The 17,403-nt window shown below is 43.2% G+C and overlaps 1 protein-coding gene across 1 annotated transcript in view; it reads right to left on the bottom strand.

Moving 5' to 3' along the window:
* The window catches only part of TGM6 (transglutaminase 6), a 56,514-nt gene that overhangs the window by 5,614 nt on the left and 33,497 nt on the right, over positions 1-17,403 (bottom strand). Inside the window, exons 7-11 of the mRNA XM_061125672.1 lie at positions 15,942-16,119; positions 15,306-15,444; positions 11,513-11,616; positions 11,193-11,435; positions 2,484-2,825 (exon numbers count right to left, since the gene is read on the bottom strand). Coding sequence (XP_060981655.1) covers positions 2,484-2,825; positions 11,193-11,435; positions 11,513-11,616; positions 15,306-15,444; positions 15,942-16,119 — 1,006 coding nt within the window. The remainder of the gene's footprint in view (positions 1-2,483; positions 2,826-11,192; positions 11,436-11,512; positions 11,617-15,305; positions 15,445-15,941; positions 16,120-17,403) is intronic.

The raw sequence follows: 17,403 nt of genomic DNA on the forward strand, positions 1-17,403 counted from the left end.
GATACAACACCAAAGGCATGATCCATGAAAGAAAAAATTGGAAAGTTGCACTTGATTAAAATTAAAAACTCCTGCTCTGTGGAAGGACTGTCAAGAAAATGAGAAGACAGGCCATGAACTGGGAGAAAATATCTGCAAAATACACATCTGATAAAGCACTATTATATAAAATATACAAAGAACTCAAAATTCAACAATAAGGAAATGAACAACATGATTAAAAGATGAGCAAAAAATCTATACAGACAACTCACCAAAAATAAATAGATGCACAAGAAAAGATGCTCACATCATACATCACTGTGAAATTTCAAATTGAAACAATGAGATAGTACCACATACCTATTAGAATGGCAAGAATCCAAAATATTGACAACACCAAATGCTGGAAAGGATGGGGAGCTCTCTGTGAATGAGGAACTCTCATTCATTGATGGTGGGAATGCAAAGTGTTACAGCCACGTTGGAAGATAACTTTGGCAGCTTCTTAGAAAACTAAACATAATCTTATCATACCGTTAGCAATCATGCTCCTCAGTATTTACCCATATAAGTTGAAAACTTATCTTCACACAAAAACCTGCACATGGGTGTTTATAGCAGCTTGATCCATGACTGCCAAAACTTGGAAGCAATCAAGATATTCTTCAGTAGGTGAATGGATCAGTCAACTGTGATATATCCATATAAAGGAAATTCAGTGATAACAAGAAATGAGCTGTCAAGCTATAAAAAGCCATGGAGGAATCTTAAATATACATTCCTAAGTGAAAGAATCCAATCAGAAATGGCTACACACTATATGATTTCAATGATATGACATTTGGGAAAAGCAAAATTATGGTGACAGTTAAAATATCAGTGGTTGCCAAGAGATTTGAGGCAAGGGAGGGAGAAGTAAATAGATGAATAGCAGGGAATTTTAGGACAGTGAAACTATTCTGTGTGATATTCTAATGTTGGATATACGTCATACATTTGTCAAAACCCACAGAATGTACAATACAGAATGAACCCTAATGTAGACTATGGACTTTAGTTAATAATAATAATGTACCAGTATCAGTCAATTATAACAAATGTACCACACTCATGCAAGATGTTAGTAACATGGGAAGATGGGAGGTCATGAAGGAATATATGGAAACTCTTGGGGCTTTCTGATCATTTTTCTGAAACAAAAACTGCTTTAAAAAGTCTGTTAATTTAAAAATTATAAATTTTTAATGAATTACATGTATTAATAGTTACACAATTTGGCTTAGTAATTCTATTTTTGTGAATCTATTCTGAAAAAAAGCAGTCCAAAAATCTAGACCACAATACAGGAATTTTTTTCACCAGAGTGCTCACTTTAGTCTTTTTTAAAAAATAGCAGGATGGGGGACACAAGTACACTCATGACTGATTCACGTCAATGTATGGCAAAAACCACTACAATGTTGTAAAGTAATTAACCTTCAACTAAAATGAATGAATTAATTAAAAAATAGCAATAGATAATAACTACCTCAAAGAAGGTAACAGATAAAATAAATCACCATATATTTATTATAGATTATACATCTATTAAAATGATGTGAGTGAAGAGCTTATAAAAATATTTAAATTACAATGCAATATGAAAAAATCAGAGCACTAATGAGTGTTTGTGATATCATTAGAACTGTTTTTCAAAAAGCAACAGGCTTTAAAAATTTGGAAGGAAAACATGTTAACAATTTGTAGGTAGGTGGCAGGATCATAGGTGATCTTTCCCTTGTGCTAAATCTTTAATGAATATGCATTATTTTTAAAAAGAAAAAAAGTCAGGAAAAACTGTATGTTAATTAATATTTCCTTGTGAAGTGTTATTTTGTGGTTTAGATTTTGTGAAAAATAAGTGAGAGAAAAGCAAAAAATATGGGACACCTCCTTCACATATTTTCACACCTTGTCAAAAAACACAAACTTCACTTACCAGAAAAGTGGTTCAGGGAACAATATCTTTGACTGAATCTTTAGGGTTCAGAAAGTATATGAGAGAGAGAGGGAGAATATATGCGACGAGAGGGAGAATATATGCGACGAGAGGAGATGGGAGAGGATTCAGGGTGGTTGTAGGTTGTGGCTGATGCCTGCAGAATTCTCAGGACAGGGTCTCACATATGTAGGCACTTAATAAACAGCTCTTACTGGTCTCTTGAGAAACAATGGAGCCAGATGAGCTCCAAAATTTGTTGGATTTTAAAAAGGTAACACAAGACACATGTTATGAAATGCTCCCAGCAGGTATTTATTCAGTGGGTAAGTATTCAAACTGAGTGGGAACACTCGACCATTACATGTTTGCCACTAGATGATTGTGAACTTTTATTATTATCCTTATTATTCAGTCCCTCTGAACCTCAGTTTTCTCATCTATAAACGCTCAGAAATATCCCCTTCTCTCCTGGGAAAAGGGGCTGGGCTGACCAGGTCCCATCCATCTGGGGTGTTCTTACCTTCTTCTGGCCCTAGCTTCACTGTGTGGGATTCGTGCAAGATCTCTGCCACTGGCCTGCGGGTGTAAAGGATGGTGGCACCACTCAAGTTGACTTGGACCCGCTGGGCCCGGGAGGTGAGGCTGGTCAAGCACAGGGCCAGCTTCAGGTCATGGCCCAGCACAGGTGGCTCCAGCACCTTGAACTTGCCGGTGATGCTGGGCTTGGTGGCAGGCTCCAGGAGGTCATCACGCCAGAGACCACGGCCGCCCCCTCTGCGGACCCAGGCCCTCCTTCCAGAGGCTTCCACGCTGAACAGCTTCTTCATGGCATTGCTGTACACTTGCCTCTCCTTCCGGGACCCTGCAGGGCGTGGGACAGCGTGAGGCAGGCACCCTCTTCTCTGCCACCTGTCCCAGGGCCAGCTCTTCTCATTCCCCTCTTCTCTAGGCACAACCACTTTAATTTACCACGGCTGTCGGAGGTCTCAAATTGGCAGCCCAAGAGCCATATGTATTATGTTTGGATCTGGGACTACTTAAATAAATTTTTAACCAGTTACCAACTTCAGATTAGAAAATTTCACATAACAATAGAGATTGGTACCCCTCTGACATATGGATGTGAAGTCTCATATGATAAAGATAGCTGACACTTTTGTAGACTTACTATGTGCCAGGCACTGTAGTTCTAGATGATATATATATGTGTATATGTATACTATATGTATATAAATATTTCCTCCCTGGCCCAGGATGAAGGTACTATTATCATCCCAATTTTACAGATAAGGAACCCAAGGCACAGGAAAAGAAGAAGACTTGTAAGAGAGCTAAAATTTGAACCCAGGCAGTCTGGTTCCAATTTCTGTGTTCTTAATCACCCCCTCTTCCCAATCTCTACATGGCAGTCATGGTCTCAAGCTGAGGAAGCTGTGCTTTCTCCAGGTGGGAACATATCCGCTGGTTCTCCACAGTCTGCACTTGTAATTCTCCTGCTGCTGGTCTGCCACACTGGGGTGCCGTCTGCAAGCTCCTGAAGACATGAGCTTAGGATCCCTGATCTCCTACTTTCCCTGTTGCTAGCACAGACCTCTCTTCTGTTTTTTGATCTCCAGATCAATATATGACTGGTCCACTGGGCCACTTCCACCCCCAGGATGTCCCACAGGTGCCTCCAACCCAACCAAGTATGCCATCTTCTGCCTGGCAGCATTCCCATGTCAGCAAATGGCTCCACTGTTTACCCAGCATACAAGTCAGAAGCTGGACATGTCCTTGACTCTTCCTCAATCTTACTACCCACAACGGGTTGGGTGACAAGTTCCACCCAGCATCCTCACTGATCTCTGGAACCTGCCCCCTTCTCCCCTCACTGCTTTCCCCTCAGAGCACCATGTAAACTGTTTCACCCTCAGGTCAGTTTGCTGCTAGGTGACTGTGAACTTTATTATCGTTTACAGTCCCTCCAAGTCTCCATTTCCCGTCTATGAAGTGGGGAGAAGAGGTGCACAGGCGAGGCCTGAGCTCAGAGCTCAGGAATGTTCCTCCCTTCTGGAGGATGTGGGCTTCACGTCCACTCCAGTCTTTTTTCTACCCTGATCTGTTCAAGACCCAACTCTGACGCTTCCTCTTCCTTGAGCTCCTTCCCAAACGTTCTCCCAAGTACCTCCCTACTGTGTGGCCTGGGCTTGAAGGGACTCGTGTGGACCTAAAGTTTCTTTAACGTGTCATGTTTTATTATTAAAATTTATGTGAAGTTTTCACTTTACTCCATAATTTATTTATAAAATATTTTTACTAAGAAAATGTTTCCTTTCTCTGCCAAAAATTCTAATGTGACTTTCTCAGGGAGGCCTTCTCTGACCACCTGATTTTTTAAAAAACAGCTTTATTCGGATATATTTTAATTTGCCAACACACAGTGTACAGATTTAAAAGGACACAAGCCAGTGTTTTTTTAATACATTCACAGAATTGTGTACCCATCACTACAATCTAATTTCACAACAATTTCTGTCACCCTTAAGAAACTCTATAACCATTAGTGGTCACTTCCCATTCCTCCCTGCCCTGCCCCAACCCTAGGCAACTGCTATTTTAATTTCTAATTTGCCTATTCTGGGCATTTCACATAAAGGGAATCATACAATGTGTGGTCCTTTGTGACTGGCTTTTTTTTTTTTCCCTTAAAATTTTTAAGGTTCATCCATATTGTAGTATATATCAGTACTTCATTCCTTTTAATTGCTGAATAATATTGCATTATTGGAGAGGGCAATGGCACCCCACTCCACTGGAAAATCCCATGAATTGGAGGAGCCTGGTGGGCTGCCCTCTATGGGGTCGCACAGAGTCGGACACAACTGAAGTGACTTAGCAGCAGCAGCAGCTTTGCATTATATGGACAGACCACATTGTGTTTATCCACTGATGTTAGGGTTGTTTCCACTGTAGCTGTGTTGAACAATGTTGCTACGAATGTTCATGTGGAAGATTTTGGTGGATGTTTGTTTTCATTTCTCTTGGATGTATATCTGAAGTATACCTGCTCACTGGTGTGGTACTCTGTGTTTAAGTTAACATCGTGAAGAACTGTCAAGTTGTTATCCAAAGTGTTTGCACAGTTTCACATTCCCACCAGCAGTGTATGAGAGCTCCAATTCCTCTACAACCTCACCAGCTCTTACTGCCTGTCTTTTTGATTATAACAGTTCTAGTGGATGTGAAGCGGTATGTTGTTGTGGCTTTGAATATTATCAATGATGTTAAGCATAATTATTAATGATGTTAAGCATCTTTTCATGTTTTTTGGTCATTTGTATATTGTCCTCAGAGAAAGGTCTATTTAAATCTTTTGCCCATTTAAAAATTGGATTATTTATCTTTTTATTATTGAGCTATAAGGATTATTTATACATTCTTGATACAAGCCCCTTATTAGATACATGATTTGAAAATATTTTCTATTCTTGGGCTATCTTTCTTCTTTCTTGATGGCACCATTTGTAGTACAAGTTTTTAGTTTTAATGAAGCCCAATTTATCAATTTTTTCTTTTGTCATTTGTGTTCTTGATGTCATATCCAAAAAGGCTCTGTTAAACTCAAGCTTATAAAGATTAACTCCTGTTTTCTTCTAAAACCTTATAATTTTAGCTCTTTGATATAGATCAGGGACCCATTTGAGTTAATTTTTGCGTATGGTCTGATGTAAAAAGCCAGGTTTATTTTTGTGCATGTGGATAAGCAGAGGTCCCAACACCATCTATTGAAAAAGGCTATTCTTATTCGCTCTTCACTGAATTGTCTTGACATCCTGTCAAAATCAATTGAGCATAATTATAAGCGTTTATTTCTGGATTCCTCATTCTTTACTATTGATCTATATGTATGTCCATTTTCATGACTGTATCACACTATCTGGGTTATTGTATATTTATAGTAAGTTTTGAATTTGGGAAGTTTGAGCCCTCCAACATTATTCTTCTTTTTCAAGATTGTTTTAGTTATTCTGGGTCTCTTGAATTTCCAAGTGAATTTTAGAAACAGCTTATCAATTTTGGTAAAAAAAAAAAAAACAAAACTCAGCTGGAACTTATATAAGGGTTTCTTGGAGACTGTAGGTCAATTTGGGGGCATTGCCATATCTTAAAAAAAACTTTCAGTCCATGAAAATGGGAAATCTTTCCATTTATAATTTCTTTCACCAATGCTTTGTAGTTTTCAGTGTACTAGTCTTGTTCTCCTTTTGTTAAATTTATTCTTAAATATCTTATTCTTTTTTTTGCCATGCTGTGTGGCTTGCAGACCCTAAGTTCCCTGGCCAGAGGTTGAACCCAGGCCCCACCAGTGAAAACACCAAGACCTAGCCACCGAACAAACTGCCAGGGAATTCTCAAAGTATTGATATTTTATTCTTTTGGATACTATTGTAAATGAACTTGTTTTCTTAATTTCATTTCAGATTATACATTTTTAGTATCTTGAAATAATATTAATTTCTAAAAATTGATTTTGTTTTCCATAATTTTGCTGAAATAATTTATTGGCTCTAGTAACTTTCAGTGGATTCCTTAGAATTTTATGTGTACAAGATTATATCATGTGTAAGAAGTAGTTTTACTTCTTCCTTTCCAATTGGGTTTTCTGCATCTATTGAGATGATCATGTGGTTTTTGTCTTTTTTTCTATTGTTATGGTATATTATATTAATTAGTTTTTAATATTAAATCCATCTTACATTCTTGCAATAAATCCCTTCCTCTGTGGCATATAATCTTTTTTATATGTTGCTGGATTCAGTTTGCTAGTATTTTGTTGATAGTTTTTGCTTCTATGCTCATAAGGGATACTAATCTCTAATTTTCTTTTCTTGTGATGTCATCAACTGGTTTTGGTATCAGGATAATACTAACCTCATAGAACAAATTGGGAAATGTTCCCTCCTCTACTATTTTTTGAGGAGAAGTTTGTGAAGAATTGGCATTTAATTTTTCTTTTAATGTTTGACAGAACATTCACCAGTGACATATGGGCCTGGTCTGTTTTGTGTGTGGCAGGGGAGTTTTTAATTACTACTGCATTCTCTCTACTTATAAACTTATTCAGATTTCCTAATTCTTCCTGAGGCAGTTTTGGTAATTCTTAGAGAAATTCGTCCATTTTATCTAAAGTTATCTAATACGTTGGTATATAGTTGTTCATAGTACCCCCAATGAACTGTTTTATTCATAACTCTTCTGACACCAATGTGTGGTAGTTTCCCATACATACACAAAAAGGAAGGGAGGGAGAAGGGCACAGTACAGAAGTGGAGAGAAGATAGCAGTTAACAGAGAGGGAGGGAAAGGGTGGAAGGGGTGTTCCCTAGGGGCTGGTCACTGGGTCTCTGTAGATCAGCCTCTGAGCTCCATTCCCACAGTCACTGGATGCACTGTCCTCTGCCTGCCTGGCCTGGCCAGGGCCTGATCAGCATGTGCTGGGTCTTCCCCCATCACAGGCTGCAGTGGGCAGAATAGTGTCCCCGTAAATGGTATGTCAAAGTCCTAATCCCTGGTACCTGCAAATATAACCTTATTTGGAAATAGGGTCTTTGTAGATGTAATTAAGACTCCTGGGATAAGATCATCCTGGATATAAGGTGGGACCGGAAGTCAATGATTGATGTCATTGTAAGAGAAAGGAGATGGTGATTTGAGACACATAGGAAGAAAGGAGGAAAGAAGGAGGCAGAGACTGGAGTGATGCAGCCACAAGCCAAAGAACGGAGGGGCCACCAGCAGCTGGAAGGCTCAAGGAAGGAATATCCCCTTAGAGACTTTGGAGGGAGTATGCTAACATCTTGGTTTTGTACTTCTGGCCTCTACAACTGTGAGAAAATAATTTTCTGATGTTTTAAGTAGCTACATTTGTGGTAATTTGTTATGGCAGTCCTAGCAAGCAATATGCAGGCTCGGAGGCAGATGGCTGAACCGCCAACCTGGCTCCCCTGCAAGTCCCTGGCACCAGCCTGTAACTGAGATCTTGCCTCTATGCTTAGAGCCTCTGACTAAAGATCAGTGGGGGGAAACTGCCTTCCTCCACTCTACTCTAAAGCCTGTTGCAGAAAGCCCACCTGAATCTGAGGACAACCAGTGTGTTCTTTGTAAATACAGTTTCCTTTGCTTGGAAAGCTGGTTCTTCTTTGCTCAGCATCCTGGCTGACTCAGGGGTAGGGACAAAGCACATTGCCCCAGGGGCTCTGAATCTTTATGCTTCAGTGGATGGAGCAAGTAGACAGGCCTTGCCATTTCATCCATGCAATGGGATGCCTGTGGTTTGGATGAATAGCACTGCTTAGAGTGAATCTGGAGTCAGGATGCAGAGGGTCCTGTCTTCCCAGAATGCCTTCCCAACCCTTTATCTCCTGGCTAACTCTTGCTCCCTGTAGATGCTCTTCATGAACTCTCCTCCCTGGCTGGATTAGCAACCCTTTCTCTGTGCTGCTTCAGCCTTCAGGCCTCCCCTACACTGTGCTGATCACCTTGCACTGTCCTCACACTTACCAGATGGTGAGTTCTCTGGGCTCTTCTCTTTCTCCCTTGCCTCTGAATCATGCCTGATACTTAGGAGGTGTTTTATATTTCTGGAATACATAAAAGAACCTGGCACAGTGCATGGCACATTGGGGTACTCATGGAAGAGACAGCAGTCTAGCAGAGTGAAGGAGCAGAGGCTCTGAGACTAGACAGAAGCTCTAGTTAGTGCCCTGCTCTTCTAGGCTTTGGAAACTTGGAGAAGCTACTTAACCTCTCTATGATTCAACTTGCTTACCTGTAAGATGGGATATTTATGAATATTAAATGAAACAAGTCATGGACATTGCTTACCATGATGCTTAACACAATTTAGATACTATTATTTGCCTAGATGTAAAATCACCTGCCCCACAGAGGGCAGTCAATCAACAGTAGGTTATATTATAATTAGATAGTGCAGCCAAGTGTAGAGGAAGAACATCGTTGTGTTCCTTGGCTGAATCCATTTTCCTCTCTGCACCTCTGCCTTTCCCTCGGTCAAATAAACGTTATACAAGTGTCTATCTTACAAGCTTGTGGGAACTTCTTTGTAAGCATTTGTTAAATGAAAGCATTAAGTAACATGTGAACATGGCCAGCCCTCAGTCTGCACTCAGCAGTGGTGATTGCAGTTATTGTCATCACACAGCAGGATGCTGATTTCTCTCGTGGCCATGGCTGACGCTTAGGACAGAAGGTCCCAAAGACCTTGTATTCTAAGTTCTAGAAACTCCCAGCAGATGGGACCAGGCATCAAACTGCGGGACGTAAGAGAGAAGTAGGAGTTGAGAAGAGGTCCTGCCACATACCGCCCCTCTGCTCCCCACCCCGTGACAGTGAAGAGGCCTGAAGAGGAGAAGGTCATCAACGCCAAGGGCCATGTTTCCAGGGAAGGAACTGAGGGAATATGGTAGTGTGTGTGTTTACGTGTGCATGTGTGTGCATGTGTGTGTGGGGAGGTGTTTACAGACAGAATCAGTGTTAAAGTTTGGGGTGTTTGCAACAAGAAGGAGCTGGCTGGTAAAGGCTGGCAGTGCTACAGAAAGGGGAAGCTGGCATTTCATTCTGGCAGCATTTCATTTCATTCAGCTCTTAACTGAGCTGTGTGTTCCCTGAGCACAGAGGAGAGAACTGAAGGAAGACGGCAGCTGGATCATGGCCCGTCAAGAACTCGCGCCCTACCAGCTTCTGAGGGGGACACAGCAGCTGGATGAATCTGGAGGCCACAGCTCTCCAGAATCTGGGGACAGAAATGATCACGCATCAGAGAGAAGCTGTGGGATGGCCAGTGGGGCGGGAGGGGGCCTGCCAAAAGAGGGTCCAGTGTCTCAGGAATCAGCAGTGCCGGGGGTTGGCACAGGCGTGAGTCCTGAGGCTTCAGGCCGTGACAGAGCCACCACGTGTCCTCCCAAAGCTTTGGAGTGAGTAAGACAACAGCACCCGCCTGCCTTCGGGCCTTGAATCCTTGCAGCACGAAGTCAAAGGCATTTCCTCTCTCCTCTCCTCCTTGGCCTAACACTGGAAGACTCACACTGGTGTTCTCAATTTGGCTGCACATTGGAATTGCCTGGGGTGCTTTTAAAAGTCCCAATGGCTGGGCCACACCCTCTAGAGACTGCAATTCAGTTAGCCTGGGTGCAGTCGGGTTGCTGTGGTAGGTTAAAATGGCCACATACTTTCTTTGCAACTCTTCTCATCAAGAGGTAGAGTGTACTTCTTGTCCCTATCATCTTGGGGTGGTGGTTTATTGTTTGACCAACAGAACGTAACAAAGGTAAGTTCTAAGTAAAGCCTCAAGAGACCCTGTAGCTTTAGACGTCACCCGCTGGGCACACTGGAGGGTGAGAGGCCCAGTCGGCCCAGCAGTCCAATCTGAGGCCCCAGACTAATGTGAGAACCCAGTGGACACCACGTGGAGCAGATGAGCCACCTCAGCTGATAGACTGCCCAAATAGTTGACCCATAGAATCCTGAGCAAAGGGTAACTGTTGTTCAATCTGTATAACTAAGACTGTACCCGAGGTGACTTTGATATACACCCCGTGCTGCAAACCACCATACTAGAGGGGAGATAGCTCTTATACAGCAGTCTTCTGGGGTCACCGCCCCAGTTTGTGCTCAGAGGAGGGGAGGAGACTAGCTCTGATTCAAGTTTGAACTTGAAGTCTTGATTACCCAAACAACATTCTTTTAACAGGCAGAAATGGCTGAAAAAATGCACAGTCAGATCACAGCATTATTAAGGAACCTGTTACTTAATGGGAAAAGGTGACTTTTAAAGTTTATAGCTGGAGGCAGATGATAAACAGGAGCTACTATTATTATTATTTGGTAGGGCCTACTGCTGTGTATCCTAAGTGCTCAATAAATAATACATGTTATTATCATCACTATTATTAGTGATTATTATTATCACATGTCAGAATACTTGACACAGTACATGCGATATATATGTTAAAGGAAATGTAGCTATTGATATTGTCAGATGTGAGAAATCTATTTAGTAAACAAAGGAAGCTGTTAATATAAGCTAAAGACACTTGGCTCAAAGCATAGAGACAGTGCCCAACCCTGCTGTCACCACCACACCTTATGAGAAAGGGCCTGGCCATGTTGCCCATCTGCAGCAGCCTGGTCCCTGGGGAGGCAGATGGAGGCCACTATGCGCTCTTACCTTCCGGATACTTGTAGAGGCTGGTGATGTCCACGCGGGAGTCGCTGCCCACCGCCTTGGTGCTTATGCACCGCCCGATCTTCTTCGTGTCTGAGTACACACGCTCCCGGCTCTCATCCTCATTCCAGAGCCAGGTGATGTAGTCCGCGTTGACCTCCGCAAACACGAAAGGACCATCGTGGGCCAGATGCACGTCGCCCTCGCGGATGGCGGTGACTGAGGCCGGGCCACACCGGAACACCCCTGCACAGGAGGGGTGGGCGTGAGTATCTCCAGGGGTCAGAAAGCGGGAGTCCGGGACCCACCCGCTGAGCCCGTACCTTCGCTCTCCTCCTGGGGGGTGGCATCCAGAACCTGCCAACCATTGTAAGAGGGGCCCAGATCCTGCCGGGCAAACCAGCTCTCATTCCAGACATGGAAATTCCTGTCACAGAGAGAGGATGGGGCAGGGTGGCCTCTGGTGAGCAAGAAAGGTTCCCCAGAGAGGGCAAGTGCCTGCTGCCGGGCAGACCCTGGGCCCTGCTCTGTGGTTGAGTTTGTGAACCGTCATTCAGCTGTATTGATGAATACACATCATTCACACAGGTACAGGCATTTTTATCCCATTTCATTCACTTTATCCCGCTTTATAGATAACTGTGTTTTTTAATTTTTTTTTTTTTTTTTTTTTTTTTTACAAATTGAGTGTTTATGGCAACCCTTGTCCGTCTCACCTGTTTTCCCACCAGCATTTGCTCACTTCGTGTCTCTTTCTGTCACCTTTTGGTAATTTCTGCAATATTTCAAACTTTTTCATTATTATATTTTTTATAGTGATCTGTAATATTTGATGTTACTAGTACAACTCGCTGAAGGCTCAAATGATAGCATTTAGCAATAAGTATTTTTAAAATAAGGTATGTATATTGTTTTTCAGACATAATGATATTGCACACTTATTGGACTATAGTGTAAACATAACTTTTATATGCTCTTTTGGATTAAAAAATTCATGTGACTCACTTTATTGTGATATTCACTTTATTGAAGTGGTCTGGAACCTAACTGGCAATAGCTCCAAGGCCTGTATGTATACATAAATGTGTCTATATCTATATCTATACCTATGTCTATATCTATATCTAGATCACCTATATCCATATCCTGTTGTTCAAGGTCCAAAAATACAACAGTAAATAAGATAGAAGTTCCTTGTTCTCATGCAGCTTACATTCTAAGGAAGGAGACAGATAGGAAGACAGGCAAAATTAAGTAAGCAGATAATAAAATAATAAAGTAACAATAAATAAATAAAACAGTAAAGTAACAATAAATGCTGTGAAGAAAGAGAGGAGCTTGAGCTAGAGAATAACTTCTGGAGATCTTCTCTAAGTAAACTACATCTAAGATGGGACTTAGAGAGGAAAGAATTAGTCATAGGATGAGTGAAGGGAACAGTGGTCCAGGCAGAAGGAACAGCATGTGCAAAGGCTCTTGAGACAAGAAAAAACTTAGTGTATTCAGGGAACAGAAAGTATGTGTCTTTGGGCTGTGTCAAGCACTAGGGTAGGTAGGTTTCAGATTATGCAGAGTTCTGTAGGCCTTGGTAGGGACTTTAGGCTTTAAGTTTCCTATGTTAAATATGAGAATATGAGGTTAGGAAAAGTGACACCATTTGCACAAGGTCATACAGTAGGAAGCAGCAGAGAGAAACCCTGATTGGCTTGAGTTGGTGTCTTTTGTCTTTACAGCTGGCCTCCAAACTGTTCTTTGGGAAAATATTATAAAAAGCCTTTGGAAGTAAAAGGGAGAACATGTATAACCTGTATGGCGACAGAGATCCCAATAACAAAAGAATGGCCTGTCCATTCTGCATAAATAAAGAGAAGAATGAAAATGTTTTTGGTGCTATTGCAAAGAGAGGGAGTGAAAAGAACCAAAAACAGGAGAAGAAAAGGGGAGAAGAGAGGCAGAGAGATGGTCTGAGGCTGGACACCAGCTTGGGGGGAAGGGGTCCTGGGCATGCTCCCCTGGGGAGCTGACGGACATCCTAAGAAGAGGGATACTGAGGCTGGCTGTGTTTCTTTCTATACTGTATGCACTTCACTATTCCCCTGCTCTTTAGAAAGTCGGTTTTTCTTGGCAACTTGCACATGTATGAACAGACATATGGACAAGGTTGTTCATGGACACCTCATTTGTAAAGGCAAATGTTTGGTCTGGCCACATGAGGTGGTTAAATAAGCAATGGTTTTGCTGTCCAGTTGAAAAGCAGGCCAGGTTTGTAACTTCTTTTCCACTCACTAGCTGTGTGGCCATAGGCAAGTTACTTGATCTCTCTGTGCCTTGATTTTCTCATCTGCAAAACAGAGACAACAATACTACCTTGCTCACAAGGTTGTTTGGAGGAATACATGAACTTGTACACAGGTACGACTTTATTTTTTTGGGCTCCGAAATCACTGCAGATGGTGACTGCAGCCATGAAATTAAAAGACGCTTACTCCTTGGAAGGAAAGTTATGACCAACCTAGACAGCATATTAAAAAGCAGAGACATTACTTTGCCAACAAAGGTCCGTCTAGTCAAGGCTATGGTTTTTCCAGTGGTCATGTATGGATGTGAGAGTTGGACTGTGAAGAAAGCTGAACACCGAAGAATTGATGCTTTTGAACTGTGGTGTTGGAGAAGACTCTTGAGAGTCCCTTGGACTGCAAGGAGATCCAACCAGTCCATCCTAAAGGAGATCAGTCCTGGGTGTTCATTGGAAGGACTGATGCTGAAGCTGAAACTCCAATACTTTGACCACCTGATGTGAAGAGTTGACTTATTGGAAAAGACCCTGATTCTGGGAGGGATTGGGGGCAGGAGGAGAAGGGGATGACAGAGGATGAGATGGCTGGATGGCATCACTGACCCGATGGACATGAGTTTGAGTAAACTCTGGGAGTTGGTGTTGGACAGGGAGGCCTGGCATGCTACGATTCATGGGGTCGCAAAGAGTCAGACATGACTGAGTGACTGAACTGAACTGAACTGAATGCCTTGAAGATATAGTGGACTCAGTTCCAGACCACTACAGAGATGTGGATAGCACAATAAGGTGAGTTGCACAAGTATTTTTGGTTTCCCAGTGTGTATAAAAGTCATGCTTGCACTATGCTGTCATCTATTAAGTGTGCAATAGCTTTCTGTCTAAGAAAACAATCTACATACCTTAATGAAGCTGTTGAAAAAATGATGCTGATAGATTTGCTTGACACAAGATTGCCACAAACCTTTGATTTGTAGAAAAACGCAATATTTATGAAGCACAGTAAAAAGAAGAGTAATAAAATGAGGTAAGCCTGCATTGCAGCACTTAGAACTGGGCCTGGCATAGACTGTGCTCACTGAGTATGGTGTTGTTAAGTTTAAAACAATATAAAAATAAGGAAACTTTGTATGTACTGATATGGGATTGTTAAATGTAGAGCAAGATGAACAGTATTACATTATGTTGCAGATATTAAGTAGGAGGGGGAAGAGGGGGTGCGTGGGGACTGTGCATATGTGTGTCCCTGTATCTGCAGGGCTTCTCTCTGAAGAGATGTAAGAAACTAGTTTCAGCCTTGCATCCAGGAAGATGGGGAGGCTTGAAATGGGTGAGGGAGACTTAAACACTGTAGCCCATTTTGTACCTTTTGAATATTAAAGCACTGAATGTATTTTCTACTTTAAAAAATTTAAAATGAATTTTGTGAAGCTTTGTGCAAAGAATTTTGTTTGAGCTGAGAGAGGAGCTTGTTTCCCACACAGCATAGTGCACAAGCAGCTGACAGAGAGCAGGAGCAGGCTACAGAGGTGACCCTGAAGAGGCAGTCACATCACACGAATCTAGGGGAGGGCTCAGAGTCCTGCAGAGCAGAGACTTGGGGGTACAAGGTCATTCAACCTTGAGCCCCGTTCTTGGCCTCTGAGTTACATGTCCAGAGCCCCCTGTATCTCAGAAGAAGAGTCATCCTGCTGGAGACCAACCCCTCCTCTGCAGGGTGCCTGCCGCCCCTTCCAGAACTGGCTCAGACCCAGTGGATCTGGGCTGCAGATCTGGGTGGGCCACAGGGTGCCCCTGGGACCCAATAGCTGGGGACTCACCACATGCTATCTTCCGTCAGGTCTTCCAGCGTTCGCCCGAAGGAGTCCACGTACTTGTCCACACTCAGGTTCCTGTCCGTGTCATGGGCCGAGTTAAAGTTGGACACAACCCGCGTCGCGATCCCCAGGCACCTAAGGACTGAGGAGCAGGACACTCACGAGGCTCCAGGACCGGCCGGGACCCAGCCTCAGGGAGGGGTGGTCTGGCCCCTCCCAGCAGGCAGCCTGTCTCACGTCTGGCCACAGCCCTCTCCCTGGCTCTGCCAGGGCTGACTCCTGTCTCCAGGCTCAGAAACACCTCCATCTTCTGCACATTCTCCCAGGGGACTTCGAGAGTCACCACTGCCACCCCCATCTGAAGCCAAAAGGACCTTGAAAGCTGTATAATAACCCTTTAATAGCCATAATAGCCCATGAGGACTGGGGGCCCGGGACCACAAGACTCTGTCAAAGGCACTCAATGAGCTTGAGATTCCTCAAAGATCAAAAGTTGCATAAGTGAAGGATCTGGTTTCTCTCTCCATTAACCTATCTAATAAAGATATTTTTGGTGTGGGGGAGGGATTCTTATGAAGATACACGCAGCCAAACGCAGTTGAGTTGACCAGGGGTTGGGGGTCTTCTTCCTTGGGGTACCTGTGCACAGGACTCCAGCGAAGACCCAGCACTGGCCGTACTTGACTGGCTTGAACCTGCCCTTGAACCACTTGTGCAGAATGGCCACGCTGCCTCGCCAGTGCAGGGGGCTGGTGCCGCCGCCGTACTTGCCCTGCCACTGGCCTTGGACCACGCCCCGGTCGTTGTTGCTGTTCACCTGGGCAGAGGAGGCCACCAGTCCACCATCTGGCAGGGCTCCCCCTTTCAGGAACTTCACCACCATAAAATCTCCCACTTTGGGCCACCCATTTATTTGGGGCTACTCCTTTCTTTTAAACTGTCTGAAAATTGGGGCCATCTGCTGTCTTAAAATACTTACCTTTTGGTGCCGTTTATCATTTTCAATTACCTTCCTTTGGGATGTTCTATTGTTGGAAATCAAATACAGTTTTTGAGCATTTCTTAAGTGATCTGTTTTTGGGGACTGTTGGTGGTAATAGTTACAGAGACAATTTGTTGTTGTGGTTTTTAGTCACTAAGTCATGTCCGACTCTTCTGCAATCCTGTGGATTGTAATCTGTCAGGCTCCTCTGTCCATGGGATTTTCCTGGCAAGAACACTGGAGTGGGTTGCCATTTCTTCTCCAACGGATCTTCCCGACCCAGGGATCAAACTCGCCTCTCCTGCACGCATTTCCTGCCCTGCAGGAAGTTTCTTTACTGCTGAGCCAAATGTTTACTATGTGCCAGCCACTGTTCTAAGGGCTTAGTACACACTATATTAATCTTTTAAACCTATGATGTAAATTCTATTATCTTTCTTTTTTTCAGATGAGGAAACTGAGATGCATAGAGGTTAGGGAACTTGCTCAAATTGCACAGAAAGTTAGAAAGAGGTGACCTGCGAGTTCAGGACTTTGACTTGGGAGCCTGTCAAATGCTCTTGTGTTTGGGACTGGTCCCTGCTTTTGATTTTCTGGACTCTGACATCTCTCTGAAATCTTGAGGAACTGATAATATCAAATATGAAAAAAACAGTTTTTGTCTGTTTTTGGAATCACAGATACCCAGGCACTGACTTTAACAGCTACTTGCTATAGAGAGAGTTAGTAGGCCCTGTGGCTACCTTCTGAGGAGGAAGCACTGGCCTGTAACAGGTTAAAGATGGCACTCTTCCCACAGCAAGGTGGTTCCATGTTCCCTCTCCCTGAATCTGGGCTGGCCTGTGACTGCTTTGACCAAGGACCATGGTAGAAGTGATGCTGCGCCTGTTCCCAGGCCTAGGCTTTATGAGACTGGCAGCTTCTATTTCTTTTGAGAAAAATCACTTGGGGAGGCACCAGCTGCCTTGTCTGATTACCCTGAGACTACCATGCTGTGAGGAAGCCCAATTTAGTCACATGGAGGCACTACAGGGAGAGACAGAGTGATGACTGGCCAGCCCCAGCTCATGCAACCATCCCAGCCCAGGGGCCAGACATGAGAGTGAGCAAGCACCTGGG

This window comes from Dama dama, chromosome 23 (assembly GCF_033118175.1).
Source record: "Dama dama isolate Ldn47 chromosome 23, ASM3311817v1, whole genome shotgun sequence".
NCBI lineage: Eukaryota > Metazoa > Chordata > Mammalia > Artiodactyla > Cervidae > Dama > Dama dama.